At 36.4% G+C, this 16,818-nt stretch overlaps 1 protein-coding gene across 1 annotated transcript; it reads right to left on the reverse strand.

The window, feature by feature from the left end:
* Positions 1–1,226: 1,226 nt before the first annotated feature.
* Positions 1,227–12,055, reverse strand: LOC145784032 (uncharacterized). Its single transcript, XM_082595789.1, has 4 exons — positions 11,959–12,055; positions 11,257–11,526; positions 8,995–9,132; positions 1,227–1,528 (listed from the first exon to the last, which is right to left on the reverse strand). The coding sequence occupies exons 1-4, from the start codon at positions 12,053–12,055 to the stop codon at positions 1,227–1,229; spliced, it is 807 nt and encodes a 268-aa protein (XP_082451915.1).
* Positions 12,056–16,818: the final 4,763 nt, after the last annotated feature.

Genomic DNA, 16,818 nt, shown 5'->3' on the forward strand with positions numbered 1-16,818 from the left:
TAATAACGTTAGAATTATCATCCAATTTAAGAATTCTCCCTTCTGCGGTGTTGACTGGAGTGACATGAACCGACAAGTTTGGCAGATGGAAACTGCTGTTCCGTAATCTTGCAAGATGTGCCGACATTGCTTCAAATTCCTGTAGTAGTGTTGAGGTGTGATTCTGTGCTTCCTCTCCTGTGGCACCGTCTTTAATTTGATCTGTACGTTGCACAAAAATTGGTAGCCTATCATTTACAGCAGCTAGCTATTTTGTTGGTCCGGTCACATAACTTAGCGTACAAGGTCGTGTCTTTTTGACATTGGCTACCTGTAGTGGGAATCAGGAAACAAACAACACAGTCATCTTTATTGCTATCTAATAAATTTTATATGATCTTGGTTTGGTTTGGTTTTTGAATCTTTATCCTCGGACTGACAAAGCCTTGATAGGTTATTCCTGGTACTTGTTCGCATACTTGTAGAGGCACTTGACGCAGGGCCGGTTACCGAGATTGGCAGAGTGAAGTTTTCCGATTGTTGAAGTCTTGTTGCCGAGAAATTATTCCATTCACTAGGTGCCGCTGAATGGAGAGCAGTCCTGAAATGCGTTGCTCAAACGCACACCCCGAGAGTCGAACCAGCGCCGTGTGATCTTGAGCCCGGCGCGTAACCACTGAGGGGAAGGAGAGGGGCATGGCCCCTCCCAAATTTTTAAAATTTGAGCTGTCAATTGTATTTCTAACATGTAGGGTACGAGCAGACGGTCTGTCGTTGCGTCGGTCTTTCTTACACCTGATTGATAGTGTTACCCAACTTCGCAGACCACCTGTGGTTTTACCACTCAACTCAGTTATGATAAGTTATAACTTATGCTAAGTTATTGAAAAAGTATTGCGTCTTATTTTCAGTCAATTTTAACTTAGTCGAGATTTAGACTCCGTGATTTCAAACATTTCGCTAGTTTGTTACTATTTTAGTTTTGCATAACCTATAGCAGTTTACTCAAAGGGAACAAGCACATTGCATAGTTGTTTTTTTTTCAAAATATCACGATTTTTAGAAAGTGTTGGTCACTTGAGATGTTGGTTACCGCAAAGAAGCAATATTCCTCAAAAGCACTGAAACTGGTCAAAATGTGTTTGCAAGCGAAAGAAAACAGGAACACAATGACTTCCAATGTTAAGACCAGGATGTTCAGTGCTTCAGGTACCATAGCCTATTATTTTTTGTGCGAACCTTTCGACTTAAAAGAATTTTTTTCTAACTTTTTCGATTTTGCATTGACGCTGGAGATAAAGATTTAAAAAAGCATTTTGTTCGAGTGGCCAGGCACGTTTAGTTAGTAGCCTATGTTGAGGTGCATGGAAGGTAGCAAAGTGTAGGTATACAGTAGAAGCTTTACAGATAATTTTCAGTAGAAATAGATTTCGTTTCATCACAGGAAATACAAAGTCGTCATATTGTATTATTTGGCTACCAGTGTAGTTCATCAAAAGACGTCCGAGCATTTCTCTCATTTGTTCTTCGTCGGTCATTTCCGCAGTTCCTGAAAATGCATCAACGATTTGATTCAGTTGTCGATTAACCTTAATATATAGGCTACAGTAGTTTATTGTAGCGTATTCAAACTTAGCCTGATGGTTAAAAGTTGAAAAGAAGCCGTTTCAGCTTAACATATTATGAATGTCGTTTTATTTTGTATGACAAGGCGTTTATGATTCAGTTTTACCTATTTATTTTTGGCTGGTTTTTACCAGGGCTGTGGGGTTGAAGGGATTTTGGCGTGTCCGGAGTCGTTAAAAATAGGCAAACTTCGGTTTGCTTCAAAACGATAAACAATAAAATTTATGTTGGCAATCTTTTCCCATAATATTGTTAGACTACTTATTTTCCATCTTGTGTTCTAAAACTTTACCAGAAAATAGAAGTGTTTGTTCTTGCCGTTTTTTGTGAAAGTCGCCGTTTTAGTTTTGATTACAACTTAAACAAAAGTAGGGGAGACCGGGGCTAAAAGTAACAGGGGTAAGTTGTAACACTCTCATTTTTGCCCCAACTAGGCTAAACAGAAAAATATATTTCTCTATAGCGCCCTCTATCAAGTTACAGAGAAACCCTCGTTTCAATATCTCTCCGTACAGTTGAGTTATAACGAAAAGCATTTTTTGCCTACTGAAAGTAAAATTTTAGAAAAATAAACTTGTAGTTACTACGACAAGAAAAAGTAAGCTAGAGGGCTGGTCTTTTTTTTTGATATAACCATTTACTTTAGGCATTTAAAAAATTAAAGTTGACCAAAAATATGTGGCATTTTATTGGTGAAATATCGAACAGTTTATGGCTAACTGTTATTGGGGCAAGATGTAACAAGAGCTGTGTTATGTTCTTTGGCAGTAAATGAACTAGATTACTTGGTAACTGTTACAATTATGCGTAATTATATAGCAAGGGCAACAAGCTTTAATAAACACAATGTTCAGTTGGATTTCAGCAAACTTAGTGAAGTTTTGAATCGTTACAAATTTAAAGCCTCTGACATTTGGAATTTGGATGAGACAGGGGTCACAACTGTGCAAAAGCCTCGTAAAGTTGTGGCTCGAAAAGGCAGCAGACAAGTTGGTGCTATTACTTCAAGCAAAAGGGGAGAATTGGTGACTGTTTGTTAAGCAGTTAATGCCACCGGAAATAATATGCCGCCAATATTGATTTTTCCTAGAAAAATGTATAGGGACTGGTTAATCGTGGGGGACCACTTGGCTGCATTGGTGTAGCAAATGGTTCAGGATGGATGCAGGAAGCTCAATTCTTGGAGTTTATGCATCACTTTATTAAGCATGTGTGACCCAGTAAAGAAACCCCTGTTTTGCTACTGCTAGACAAGTATTCTGCACATTTGTCTATTTCTGTACTGAACTTAGCCAAAGAAAATGGGATTGTGTTTCTGTCTTTTCCTCCGCACACTACCCATAAACTCCAGCCTCTGGATGTTTCAATTTATGGGCCTCTTAAGAAATATCTTGCTAGTGCACAGGATAATTGGATGAAAAATCATCCTGGTGAAGTAATGTCAATTTATCATCTGCCAGCCATTCTTAATGAAGCTTTACCAAGAGCCAACACCCCAATCAATATCATGAATGGGTTTAAAAAAACTGGCATTATGCCTTTTAATCCAAATATCTTTGAAGATCATGAGTTTACTCCTGCTTCTGTTACTGATAGAGATGACCCTATCCATGTTAATGCTGCCCCTGCTCTACCTATCATCATCATCATTTTGTTCCTTCCTCGTATGGAGGGTTGGATACAATGCGCCATTGTTCTCGACCATGAGCTGTGCGTACTGCACATTCATAAGTTAATTTTGTCCATTTTGTGATGTTTGTTGTCCAAATCATTCTTGGTCTGCCTTTACTTCTTTTACCATTTATCTTCCCTTCTATTAATGATCTTTGTAATGAATTTTGCCTTATTGTGTGTCCGAAATACTTCAATTTTCTTCTTTTGACTGTTTGTAAGAGCATTTTGCTTGAATTGAATTTGGAGAGTACTTCATCGTTAGTGATCTTTTGTTTCCATGAAATTTTTAACATTTGCCTGTATGTCCAGAGCTCGAAGGCATCGATCCGTTTCTCCATTTTTTGTGACATTGTCCAAGTTTCGGAATTGTATAATAGGGTCGACCAAATATAGCATTTTAATATCCTGAGACGAGTTGATAAATTTAAACGTTGATTGGTTAAAATATTTTTCATTTTTCCAAATGTAGTTCTTGCAATTTCTATCCGTCTAAGAATTTCATGGTCACACCTCCCATCTTCAGTTATTAAATGACCAAGATATGAAAAAGATTTTACTTTTTGTATAATTTCGTTGTCAATTATAATTTGGAGTACTGAAGTGTCTGGTGATTTTGAGATTATCATTGATTTGGTCTTTTTAGCGTTAATTTTCATATTAAATTCTTTACCAATTGAGTTAACATTGTCCAATATTTCTTGAAGATCTTCTTGTGATTCAGCCAACAGAACAGTATCATCAGCATAGCGTAAATTTGTTATATTCAAGCCACCAACTTTTACTCCTCTCATATAATCAATGGATCGAAAAATCATTTCTGTATATAAATTAAAAAGACATGGAGAAAGTACACATCCTTGGCGTACTCCACGCTTGATATCAATTCCTTTAGACAAATCTTTTTCCATGCGAATAAATGCTTTTTGATTCCAGTACAAATTGATAATAAAACGTAAGTCTTTGCCATTCATACCAATATTGGACAAACAATGAATCAGTTTCTCATGGTTAACTCTATCAAATGCTTTCTCATAATCAATAAAACATGCATATACATCTTTATTTACTGCATTGTAACTCTCACAAATTGTTCTGAAGTTAAGTATACCCTCTCGTGTTCCTTTACCAGTTATAAATCCACTTTGAGTCATGCTAACCTCATTCTCAATAGATTTTCGATTTCTTAATAAAATTATTCTTAACAAAATTTTCAGTACATGACTGATCAAACTTAATGTTCTAAAGTCACTGCAGTTCTTTGCTTTGGATTTCTTTGGTAGTCTGACAAAAACAGTTTCATTCATTTCTTTAGGTATAAATCCAGTCATATAGGGGAAGGTTTGGTTAGTTGAGCCGGGTAACGGTTGATCCATCCGGTTTTATCGCAACGTCGTGCATGATTAGTCAACCGTTTCATAACAAAAATATGGAAAAACTTGAAGTCCATCAGCACATGTAGTTTTAGGGATTTTCTACAAGCAGAAAAATTGTGAAGCAGTTAAATGTAAAATGGTGGGTAAAAGTAGTTTTGAGAAAAATAAGAAATGTGTTTTTTTTTCCTACGATGTTTCATCGTTGTCTTAATGGAAATACTGGGATAGGTGAGGATAACTTACTCTTTGTTTTAGTAGTTCTCGTTGCTTGATTAGCCAGTTGGTTCTTGGCAATTTTTTATGAATTTTGAAAATGGCGGCGATGTTAACAGTTGAGCCACTTGCAATGTTCACGGTTGAGCCATGCCTTTATCATAAGGAATGTAGTTTATGAGCCGATAGTCCTTAAGTACTGCCCTAATTTTGTTGTACCGTACTGTAATTGATGCGTAGAACTGGTGTCCTAGCCGGGGGCGGTCCACTGCCCCCCTTAAACTTCCATAAGAGTAGTTTTTTTTGTAATGCGCCAGTTTGAGGGTAATTTTCTTTAGCACTACCCCCCTTATATTTTTCTCGATAGCCACGCCACTGGTTGCTAATGTTCGTTTTCTTCACAAACCTCGCGAAATCGTTTCAGAAAGGTAAAAACACCTTCGTGCAAAGTTTCCTATTCAATGATTCTCAGTGTTTTCAGAAATATAAATTTCTATTCGTTCAGTGTTCACTGTTCTTTCATTTTAAGACACTAGACACAATACATCGTTTAAACTTTTTTTGATTATTTATTTGCAAGATGTTTAAGAGAAGAGTTTATTGTGTTTGATGCAGATTGAGCTCTGTTTTGGGATATCTTTTGGAAGTGAAATAATGGTGGATCAACCGTGAACAACGGGTGGCTCAACCGTGAAATTTAGGGTATGATTTGAGCCGGCTAAATTTCAATTTTAAAATGCCGATAAATGATATAAATCGGGGTCAGTCGCAAACACAAACATGTTCACAAGAACCGCATAAGACTGAAATTTATCATGATGGATTCGGATTTTTGGTAAAGTTTGTCGTTAAATTTTTATTGCAGAAAAATCGATTTCTGGCTCAACTAACTAGACCTTCCCCTATATTTCATTACATAATTTGTGTATGCGTTTTAAACTTATGCCATTGAGTGCTTTTAGCATTTCTGGATAAATGTTATCCTTTCCTGCAGCTTTATTACATTTCAGATCTTGAATGGCTTTCTCAACTTCAGATATCAATATTTCTTCTCCTTCATTATTGGTAATTTCAGGCATAGGGGAGACTGGGGTAAAGTGTGCAATGGGGTAAGATGAGCAACCCCTGTTTTTGGAAAAACGAGTCGGCGGAATTATTATTGTTTTATTCTGGATATATCACTCATAATACCACTTCATTCAATGTATTTGTTATGTCCACTGCGAGTTGCATTTTACAATGGCACGCAATTATATTGTTTATGTCGAAAAATCGAAATTTTTATTTTTTTGCCAAAAACTGAATAACTTTATTGTTACACTATGTAAATCAAATCTGTTTTTTTGTATTGGTAAGTATAAAGTGTGAGGATATTCAATAAAACCTTCAGGTTGGTTAGTCTTGTAGTTTTTTAAATATTTGTAATTTTGTCAAAAAAATCAGGATGGGGTAAAATGTGCAATGCTAATTGACGTATCTTGGAGCAGTTGCTCAACTTACCCCAAAAGAAATAGCCTTAGCTTATTTAATGTTTGAACTGCTGAATTTGTGTCTTTTTAGGTTCGTATTCGATAAAAAAAGCAGTGTTGTGTTGTAAAGCATAATGCCTCGTAATAATACAAACAAACTGACAGGGGAATGCTTCAACTTAATCGAATTGCACAACTTACCCCAGGTCATTGCTCAATTTACCCCATACAATTTATGCCGGGGTAAGTTGAGCAACACGCAAATAAGTATCAATATAAAAAAATATAAAAATCGCAAGGTGATAAAACTCAATCTAAAATGTAGCTGATTCATTAGTGCTTTAAGTTCACCTTCTTAAAATTTTCCAAAACAACCCGTTCTTTTGTAAAAGTGACTTAAGCAAAAAGCTGCTCATCTTACCCCACCCTCCCCTACATGTTCTATCATCATCATATAATTCTGTTACATACTCTTCCCATCTACTCTTTATATCCTCTTCCTAAAATAACATTTTTCCTCCACTATCCATGATGCAGCTGTTTGCTTGTTCAACTTTCTTCAAACATGTTAGCTGTTTAACTTTATTGTGTAATTCAAGTGACTTATGAGATGCTTCTAGATGTTCTATTTCACTGCATTGATTTTCCCACCACCTTTGTTTAGCATCTTTGCATAATTTGGGTCACTGATGAAAATACTTCCACTGAGATAACAAGTCATGAACAATCCAATATCACTCCAAGTGAGGATGTTTCTACTGATCAACCTTCAGTTGCAACATCTTCTACTTCTCTTCGTTCAAGTGAAACACCAAGTCCTTCTGTTTCTTTGAGTGCTGGTTCAGCAGTGTTTTCTCCTATCCAAGTAATGGGAGGACTGCCTAAGGCTGCACCTAGAAAAGTTGGGGCAAAGAAACGCAAAACTAAGCAGTCTGCAATCTTGACAGACACACCGGAAAAAGAGACGCTTGAAGAAGAGCAACATGCTTCCAAATCCAAACACACAAAGAAGCGAAAGCTTGCTTTTGAAAAGAAAAAGAAACAAGGCTGCTCGAAGAAAACCGAATGGTATTGTTTGGTGTGCTTCGAAGCGTATTCGAACAGTAGACCGGGAGAAAACTGGGTCAGGTGTGAAAAGTGCCATGGTTGGTCGCATTCTCAATGTACCGAGGGATTGCCAAAGTATTATTGTCACCTTTGTGAGGAGTAAAGGAAAAATGTGAATTTTTGAAATGCCCATTATATTGTGTGCAGTTTTGCTTCAGTGTGTACCTTCTGGTGAACATTTTCTGACCTTGAGGAGTGAATAAACCTTTCTTGAGCAAAAGTGAATGTTAGTAAAGTGTTTGCTATTTATTAGCAGCAAAAATATTCTGTTACAACTTGCCCCTGTCTGTATTACCACTTGCCCCAGATCCGGGGCAAGTTGTAACGCCCGATTGAAGCTTTTCTAGGCCAATTTTCTCAAAATCTTTAATACATATCACAGGGCTTTAGGTGGAATAATATGCGTAAATAGTCTACTTATACAACTAATCTCCAAAATATTCGCTCCGACTTGTTTTTACAGACATATAATTAATAATTCAAAAAATGTTACAACTAGCCCCGGTCTCCCCCTACTGTTAATTAAACAAATGTGGCGACTCTAAAGTCGGAATTGGCCAACTAAACCGAGAAGTCGGAGTCGTATATTATTTGCCCGATTCTGCAGCCTTAATTTTGAAAATATAGGCTTATTTTTCGCTACAATTAACTAATGCTGCTAAATGTCATCCATGACAACAGAGGAATAGCGCACATTCTTCATCCATCATTCAATTTCGTGCAAACTGTGCGCTTGAGCAACGCACGTCAAGGACTGCTCTCTATTCAGCGGCATCTAATGGATGGAATAGTTCCCCGGCAACAAGACTTCAACAATCTGAAACTTCACTCTGTCAATCTCGGTGAACGGGCCTGCGTCAGTGATTCAAAGCCTCAAGTAGGCCTATGCAAAACTGCCAGGATTAAGCTCTGCAGAAAGCTTTTCTAGTCCGAGGATAAAGATTCAATCAAACTTCTTTACATTCATAGTTTTTCATTTTCAAACTTCTCGAACATTCTCGAACTTCTCGAACAAAAACCTCTACAAAATATGCAACAGTGAAGCATTGTCTTGCAAGATCTCCACCATGAGATGGAACATGTTTCGACACATTCTGAGACTTCACCAGGATTCACCTCCCCAGAAAGCCTTTGAATTTGCAATAATTGGCAGCAAAAAGTACCAAGGCCGAACCGGACGTCATCGTACCAACTTATTACAACTGCTGAGATCTGACATCAGAAAAGCTGGCCTGGGATCCCTGCTCAGCACACCACATCTCCATCGATTGCAAAACATCGCAAAGGACGAAACAGAATGGAGATCCTATCAACCTTGTTGAAAGACTGATCGAAGCCACGATTTGGCTACATTGGCGGCGGAGACAGTTACAATAATAATAGTTTTTCATTTGATATGTTTAAAGAGCTAAATTGATGAAAATCTGCTATTCTTGTCTGTAGTTACCAATTTTGCTATTGCATGCTCGGGTTTACTGTTCAGTTGTGTAGGCTAGCTATTTGCTTGGCACTACCCTTCACAGCACAAACTAACATTTTACAAACCATCTTACCTTTTGAGCTGCAAACAATACACTTCATGTTAGTATTTGGATTGATACATTCAATCACGTGGTTGTCTGTTATGCAGGAAGCCACCGAACAAGGGTTTCTGTTACCAGGGTTAAATGAGTTGTTTCCTCTGGCCTGAACTGTAAATGTGCTTCAGTTAGTGGAAGAAAAAAACATTCTAGACCGAGTCGCCGCCACTGCTCAAGGGTGATAAAAGGCAGAACCCCTCGCCCCTTGGAGTGGCGAAGAAAATGCTCATACAAAGAAGAAGTGGAAAATTTGCTTAATAGATCAAATAGGAGAAGGCTGGGCAAAGCAGACATTTGCTATTTTGAAAAAAACTACATATAAAAATAACACACTTTTTCTTTATCTTCTAAAAACTGCTTGAATAAATACATCAAAAAGTTGGAAATCCTCGTGTCACATTCGGAGGCCAAGAAGTTGAAATAGTTTTCTCAGCTCATTGTTATAAAAACTTGTCCACATAAATGTGATAATAGTTAGCTGTTTTTTGAAAAAAATTAGTTTTTTTTTAGTTTTGAACATGAATGGGTATTGGGTAATAAATCATTATCTTCCAAAAAATGAGCTTTCTGCATATTTTATTTTTGCTTATAGTTACAGGCTTTTTTTGAGTAGCATGTTTGTGGCAAAACGGACAATGGATGATTGGGGTAAAACGAACTTAGGGGAGAGTGGGATAAGATGAGTAGGCTACTTTTTTACTCAAGTTACTTTTGCAAAAAAGCGGTTTGCTTGGAAAATTTTAAAAGGGCAAACTTAAAGCACAAATAAATTAGCTACATTTTAGATTGAGTGTGATCACCCTGTGGTTAATGTATTATTTTAAAAGTTATTAACATTTATATGCATATTGCTCAACTTATCCCAACAAAATTTCATGAGGTAAATTAAGCAATGACCTGGGGTAAGTTGAGCAACTCTATTGAGTTGAAGCATTTCCCTGCCAGTCTTTTTCATAGCTGCGAGGCATTGCTTTAAAACATGACACTACATTGCTTATATTAACCTACACAATTAAGCTAAAAAACACAAATTTAATACTTTAAAAATTAAATTGCTTACAAGGCTATTTCTTTTGGGGTAAGTGGAGCAACTGCTCAATGTTATCTTCTTCAGTCGCACACTTTACTGCATCCTGACTTCTTAAAAAAAAATGAAAATGTTTCAAAAACTTTTACACGGACAAACCCTGAAGTTTTTATTGAATATTCTTACAATATTATACCAAAGCAAGAAACCAAATTTGATTTACTTAGTGTAACAATAAAACATATTCAATTTTTGCAACCAAAAAAAAAATGGATTTTTCTACAGAAACCACCATAACCTAATGGCATGCCATTGTAAATTGCGATGCTTACTGGACAATTATATCGAATGAAGTAGCATTACGTGTAATACACTCAGGACAAAGAAAAAAAAAGTTTGCCGACTAGTTTTTTTCAAAAACAGGGATTGCTCATCTCACCCCATTGCACGCTTTACCCCAGTCTCCTCCATCTATATCACTTGCAACGCAGCTTAAAAGAAACAATATGATCTTAGCGTGGAAATTGTTTTCAAACAGATAGCTAGTCTGTTTTGGAAACCTGTAACCAGCAAAGAGGCATTTGTCAAACACTGTTTAACAAAGAGTTGGTTTGATTCTATTTGAATAAGCATACTGAAGAAGCTGCCTTTACGGCGGCGAAATCTTCATTTATAATGAATTTACTGGTTACCAAGTTTAATTGCTTTTATGTATGGATAATTACACTGACAAGTTTATAAAAATTCGCTTGATCTTGACAACTAATGGCGGGATAAAACGGACACCAAGACAAAAATCTTTTTTGTAAATAAACAAAGAAAGAAAAACACATTAAGTTTCATCATACTCTGGGCAGTTGTTGCTATGTGACATGTTCATTCAAAAACGCAATAGGCCCATGATATCTGATTGGTTTGGTCAAACAGAGCACTTTAAAGTTTGTAGGCCTATGTCCGTTTTGGTCCGCCTTTCCCTACACTCAAAGAAAAGTTGTAAGCGTCCTTACATTTCGCGGACAAACTTGAAAACATAAACTCAAACTAAAAATTTTGTATCAATCTCAAAGTATCAATCTAAAGTTTTAAAATGTTTAAAAACTATAAGAAGTAGATATGCAAAGTCTGGCTTATATACAAAAAGGTTGCATTGTTCAGAGAAGTATAGCGCGAGTTTTACTTTTATCTGGGTTTCACCATGCTGCCTTTACCTTTTCTGCGAAACTCCTCCGGGAAACACAACTCTGCCAAACGGTCTATACGACAGTCGTCGATCGCTGTGCAGTAACTTTGGCCCAGTAGCCCTCTTGCTCGTTTTAGCAAAAAAGCCTGTGGAGTTGACGAATTTCTTGATGGCGTATCCAAGAATAATGAAGCGTCAATTTTTCTCACAAGTGTAAGGTTGGCACTCATGCACCGTTGGGTTTTCAGTTCTTCATTTGCTGTCTCGTTTGTGCAGAAGAAACTGAATTTTCTGAAATCTGTTGGAGCAAATAGATTTATTATACTACTTTCACAAAGACAACAGAAAATATTTTTTAAATATGAGGCATGGGCTGCTCTTGGTTGCGGGATTGTGATTTCAAGCCTTCTGAGCTACATGAAGTAGGCCTACTAACGTAAATGGAAGTTTAAGCCAAAGTGGTTTAGTAGCCTATATTGACTTACTAGTCATATTTTAATACGTTTGGCACAAGGTAGCAGGCTGATGTAGATGAAGTCATGGTTTTACATAAAACTGGATGAACGTAGGCCTGCGTCAGTGGTTCAAAGCCTCTACAAGTAGCTTATTTAAAAACTGCCAGGATTAAGCTCTCAAGGAAGCTCTCTTAGTCCGAGGATAAAAATTCCCACACAGAGAGTGTTTCCTTCCTCTTAGTTACATCTTAGACATATCACCACAGCGAACTTGCCTGTGTCGTAAGAATCCAATAGCTTCCGAGTCCACGTCACACAATGGCACGGTCGTAATATAAAGTAAACAAATATAAGCAAAACAGCTTTATGCATGTTATTCGTCTGTGAAAAAATTTTAGAACCTAACTTTGTTAGACTTTACAATTTATTAGTTTCGGTTTGTTTTAAAGTAGTTTGTTTTAAAGTAGCCTAAAGTAATCTTCTTGCTGAAATACCTCGCCTCGATCAAAGAAATTTTCATTCGAGCGTAACTTGCCTTCAGTATTGCTAAATTTATGTACCAGTTTAATTTTAACTCATTACCCGGCACTTTTCAAAACTACTTTAAAAAATGCAACGAAATTCACAACTTTGCTACTCGAAACTCGACCAACCTAGATTACTATTATTATCGATACGGAGCCACAAAACTACAGCGCTCAATAAAATACTCTGGCGCAAAAATTTGGAATAACATACCAGATGAAATTCGCAAATCCTCCTTCACAACTTTTAAAAGAATGTACAAAAAGAAAATTATTGACACATATTAGGCAAATGCTAAATTACTAATCAGACTTGGAATTGTAACACAGGCTACGTTGGCCTACCTGAATTTTTTTTGTTTGTTTTTTTTTATCATCTTGGACAGCTTCACTGTTATTTATTTATTAGTATGTCTTTTTCTCAATCAGCCAATTATAATTAAGTTATCGTTGATGAGTTAAGGGGTGGCTGCTTGACTTGAAGACCTTGAATGGTCACTTCGCAGCATCCCGCTGTTGTGATGCTTTCATCATTTTCTTTCTTTTGATATGTACATTGTGTTTTGATTCGTTGTGCATCTTTTTTCGCAGCAGCCAACAAACAAAATAAACAAACAAGTATTGTAGTGGCCAGTAGCGAATCTAGATTTTTTTTCTAATGTATCTGATGCATTAGGCAAACTTGTTGTTTTCATACAGCAGGCTAGGCTGCAAGATTGTTTGAAGTGATCTGCAGAGTTGGAAATGAACGTGACAAAGCAAGTAGCAGTGATTTCTACAAATCCTGACGTGCTATTTTCTGACCCATTATTTTAGCTTATTTGCATGGCATGGTGAGAAACCTCTTTGACGATGGGATTATTTTCTACTTCCTCTTTCCACCACTGCGAGAAAAGTTCCCTTTATACTTTAAAGCTGAATGCCTTACTCTTTGATTTGTGTGTTTTAAGCAGTTTCTATTTATTAAACTACAACCTACAAGGCTACAGAGCATAATTGCCATTAATATGAAGTAGACATTACCAAGCCAAGTCTTTGCTAGGGTTTAACTTCATTTGAAGGTACCAAGGCCAATTAGAATTAAAACTTTGCACAAAACATGTAGATGCTATAGACTGCTTATTGATTATTTAGATTGCCAACTACTTGTATACTATAGTATACTTTGTGCATAGTATATTTATGCATAGCATACTTTGTGCATGCACTTTATACAGTATGCTATATTTTCTTTCAGCAGTGATAGGATAGCATTATGGCCTACCTAATCATATTCTCTGATTGACTGCAGTTGTCCCATGCGGGTGCAATCGTCGAATGTTTCGTTGACTGGACTACTAATTTGTTTTGCTTTTAAGCATCAGTCTCCGTTCTATGACCAACACAGAAACGTTTTGACTTACGATAATAAAACATCGTATGAATCATAAATAACGTAATCTTTACGTAATCCTACGTCTTCTTTTCATAGACGAGAGACACAAATTTGCTCCAGTAGCTTATCATATCTCCCAACATACAGTATTTAACTGATATACATTAAAGTCTATCTCTTGTGACAGCTTCTATGTTTAGGCTACATACAACTACTATTCGTTCCTTTCCCGTTTTGTTGTCTACACATGCTCTAACTTAAACTGTTTTGTTGTGACGTCAGGTCCATGAATTAAATACTTTGACGAACCCGGAAGTGGTTGTGTCATAACACGAAATTGCTAAAAAACTTATTGTTCTGTTGATAAAGTGCTTTGGCTTCCTTCTATTAATTTTCTCTGAAGTCATTGCTATAGGCCTAGTCAAGTGGTGTCTTGACGTAAAAACGGGATCCAAGACTTTGGTTTTACTGCTGTCTTAACGTCACATATCTTAAACCGGCAAACGTTATTTTAGTTCGTTTAAGTTAGAACTTGTCAAACTTTTTTTTATTGTGAGACCCCATTTCAGCAAATTATTTTTTATGGGATTCTTCGGTGTCCAGTTTCTAATGTAAATTATCCACTTTAGGGCCATTTTTAATCTTTTTAGCAACACTAAAATTACGATGTGCGATTCCGTTTGGGAAACCCTGGTTGAGGTTTTGTCGCTTTTTTCTTTTTTTTTTACGCAAGGACAAACGAAGCTCATGGTTTATTTTTCATACCAAATGCCGTGCTTATGGTCCAAAATAGCCTATAGGCAAAAGACGTAGGCTACATACTGTAGGTAAACCAGCGTTTTTTTTTTACCTTTCTTGAGCCACGGAACACTTTATGCATTAAAATAATCTTGCTGAACACCAAACGAAACTACAAAATAATGTAATCAAACAGACAACATAACAACAGTTTATTCACTTTCAGCTCTTGTGAGTGCTATACCTGGGCATATATAGATGAGCACAAAATTGATATTCGAGCAGGAATTGTAGAAAGACAAACGCAAAGGTCCTTGTGATTTTGACTTTAGACCGGAGTTTTATGGAATACTAGTTAAACTAATAATTTTTTTGCGTTAACACTTGATGATCTTCCGCGGAACACCCGTTGAAAATTACTGATTTAAGCGGTGGGTTTTTACAACTTACTGTTTTGAACCGTTCTACAAAAATAGACTTCTCGATTAGATTCCAGAGCTGATTTGCATTAAAATTGATGATTCTTTTGTTTTGACTAAGCGATTGCAATTTGAAGGAAAATTGCACAATTTAATTTTGATAGTTTTCACTGAAATATTCAATCACATCGATTCGTATGAAGTAGGCTACCACACAATCCACAGGTCTACATTCATGGAATATTACGTTAGTTTTTCGCTTTGTGAGCTTGTCCATACGAATTTCTCTTAGCTGTTCGTTTCATCTCAGGGATTCATCTATTCCACCCCTGTCCTAAGCAAAAGGTAGGTCTTGCTGCTTGCAATGCTACTACATTCTTGCAACAGAGTAAGCCTATGTCTTGAGTAAGCCTATGACATGCTATGAGTAAAGCCTAAGAGTAACCTAAGAGTGAGCCATGCTATGAGTACGCCTGAGACATTTTAAGACCTCTGGAAATTTTCTTTGAAGTTTCGGCCCAAAATTATAAACATTTTACCGTCAGGGATTTTTGGAGTAGATTTTTACATGTCACCTATTCGCACAAAAATATTATAAATCTACAGAAATATTCATGCACTATACGAAAGAGCAAAAAGCCTGTGAAAGTTTTGAAATTGATTTTAATTGGGTATGCCGGTATGACTATATTTATTTTATTTGGTAATTTGGCCAGCTCAATACAAAATTCGAAAATAAAATTTTGTGAATGAACTTTTAAATCATTTTTTGAATTTACCGATGATCCAAATGGATGCGTAGTACGATCAATACTAATCAAAGAAGTAGAGAGTAGGGTATAGGACTAGGTTACCCTATTAAATTGCGAAATTCAAGTGTATTGCAAAGCTTTCGTCACACAAGTATGGCTTCGTCAGTGACTACATATATCTATCCTATCGGAAAAGATTTATAGTTCTCTTTTGTAAGAATGATACGTTTACCTAGGACATGATTGTGTGGCAAAAGCTGTACAATACCCTTGGATCAATTTAATGTGATAGCCTATTATCTGTTTATAGTTTCGGGAGAGAGTTTGCATTTTTATTCCAAAGACCGGCAAGACACAACAATAACACAGGGTTGAGCATTACAACAGTATATTACATATTTACAAATATGCCTTTTCTTAATGTAGCCTAATGCCTTTTCTTAATGTAATTTGTTTTTCGTCTGTCTGTATGTTTTCCACTCTATTGCTTTTAATCGTTGCGTTTTTCTCGATGCTCTTAGTCAGTTGTTTAGTTGGTTAGTTACTGTCAAGAAGTGAAATTTATTGTAGTTTATAAATGTTTGCAGATTCCTGATGAAGGCTTAAGTTAAGCCGAAAACGTTTGAATGTTGAACTATTTGTAAATATGTAATATACTGTTGTAATGCTCAACCCTGTGTTATTGTTGTGTTTTGCCTGTCTTTGGTATTATCTATTTCTTCAATACAGAAAATCTGCATTTTAGGTACGCTTTTGCAGATGCGCGCAGTCATGCGCACAAATCAAAATCACCACTTTCTCGTGCTTTACGATGAATCAAGACCAGACTGTTTAGCGTTTTGTGTTTTGTTAACGCCTTTTCGTACAACAGCAACTAATATTTGCATTTTATACACCATAAACAAAAAATGACGTCAATGGAATACAAGGCTTTTTTACGGAAAAGTAATTTTCAGGGTAGAGGGGGGGGGGGGGGGGGGTTTGAATGAAAATTTCATTTTTTTTCTTGAGGTCTTAAGATTGTTCGGTTGTACCCTAAAGCCAGAGCTAAAGTTGAAATTAAAATTAACCCCTTCCCCCTAATTTAACCCTCAAATGAGCTTCTTATAATAATAATAATATTTATATAGCGCCACATCCACAGTGCAAAACATGCTCCTGGGCACTGTACATGACAATGGTGATAATTAATACTGTAGCCTAGGCTACTTTCGGTACTTATCGAAGGAAACATGTTGTATTATCGGATTATGTAAAATTTCAACTTATTGTTTGCGTTGATCAACGTTGTCTGGTTGGTTTGGTTTTGAATCTTTATTCTCGGACT

This window comes from Aplidium turbinatum, chromosome 15 (assembly GCF_918807975.1).
Source record: "Aplidium turbinatum chromosome 15, kaAplTurb1.1, whole genome shotgun sequence".
NCBI lineage: Eukaryota > Metazoa > Chordata > Ascidiacea > Aplousobranchia > Polyclinidae > Aplidium > Aplidium turbinatum.

What these genes read in the sequence shown, in the direction of transcription:
- LOC145784032 (XM_082595789.1), bottom strand. Translation starts at nt 12,055, where the DNA reads ATGCATAAAGCTGTTTTGCTTATATTTGTTTACTTTATATTACGACCG. An exon ending in GGAGGAGTTTCGCAGAAAAG is followed by an intron (nt 9,133 to 11,256) that starts GTAAAGGCAGCA and finishes GCACATTTACAG; the next exon opens with TTCAGGCCAGAGGAAACAAC. An exon ending in TATTGTTTGCAGCTCAAAAG is followed by an intron (nt 1,529 to 8,994) that starts GTAAGATGGTTT and finishes ATGCATTTTCAG; the next exon opens with GAACTGCGGAAATGACCGAC.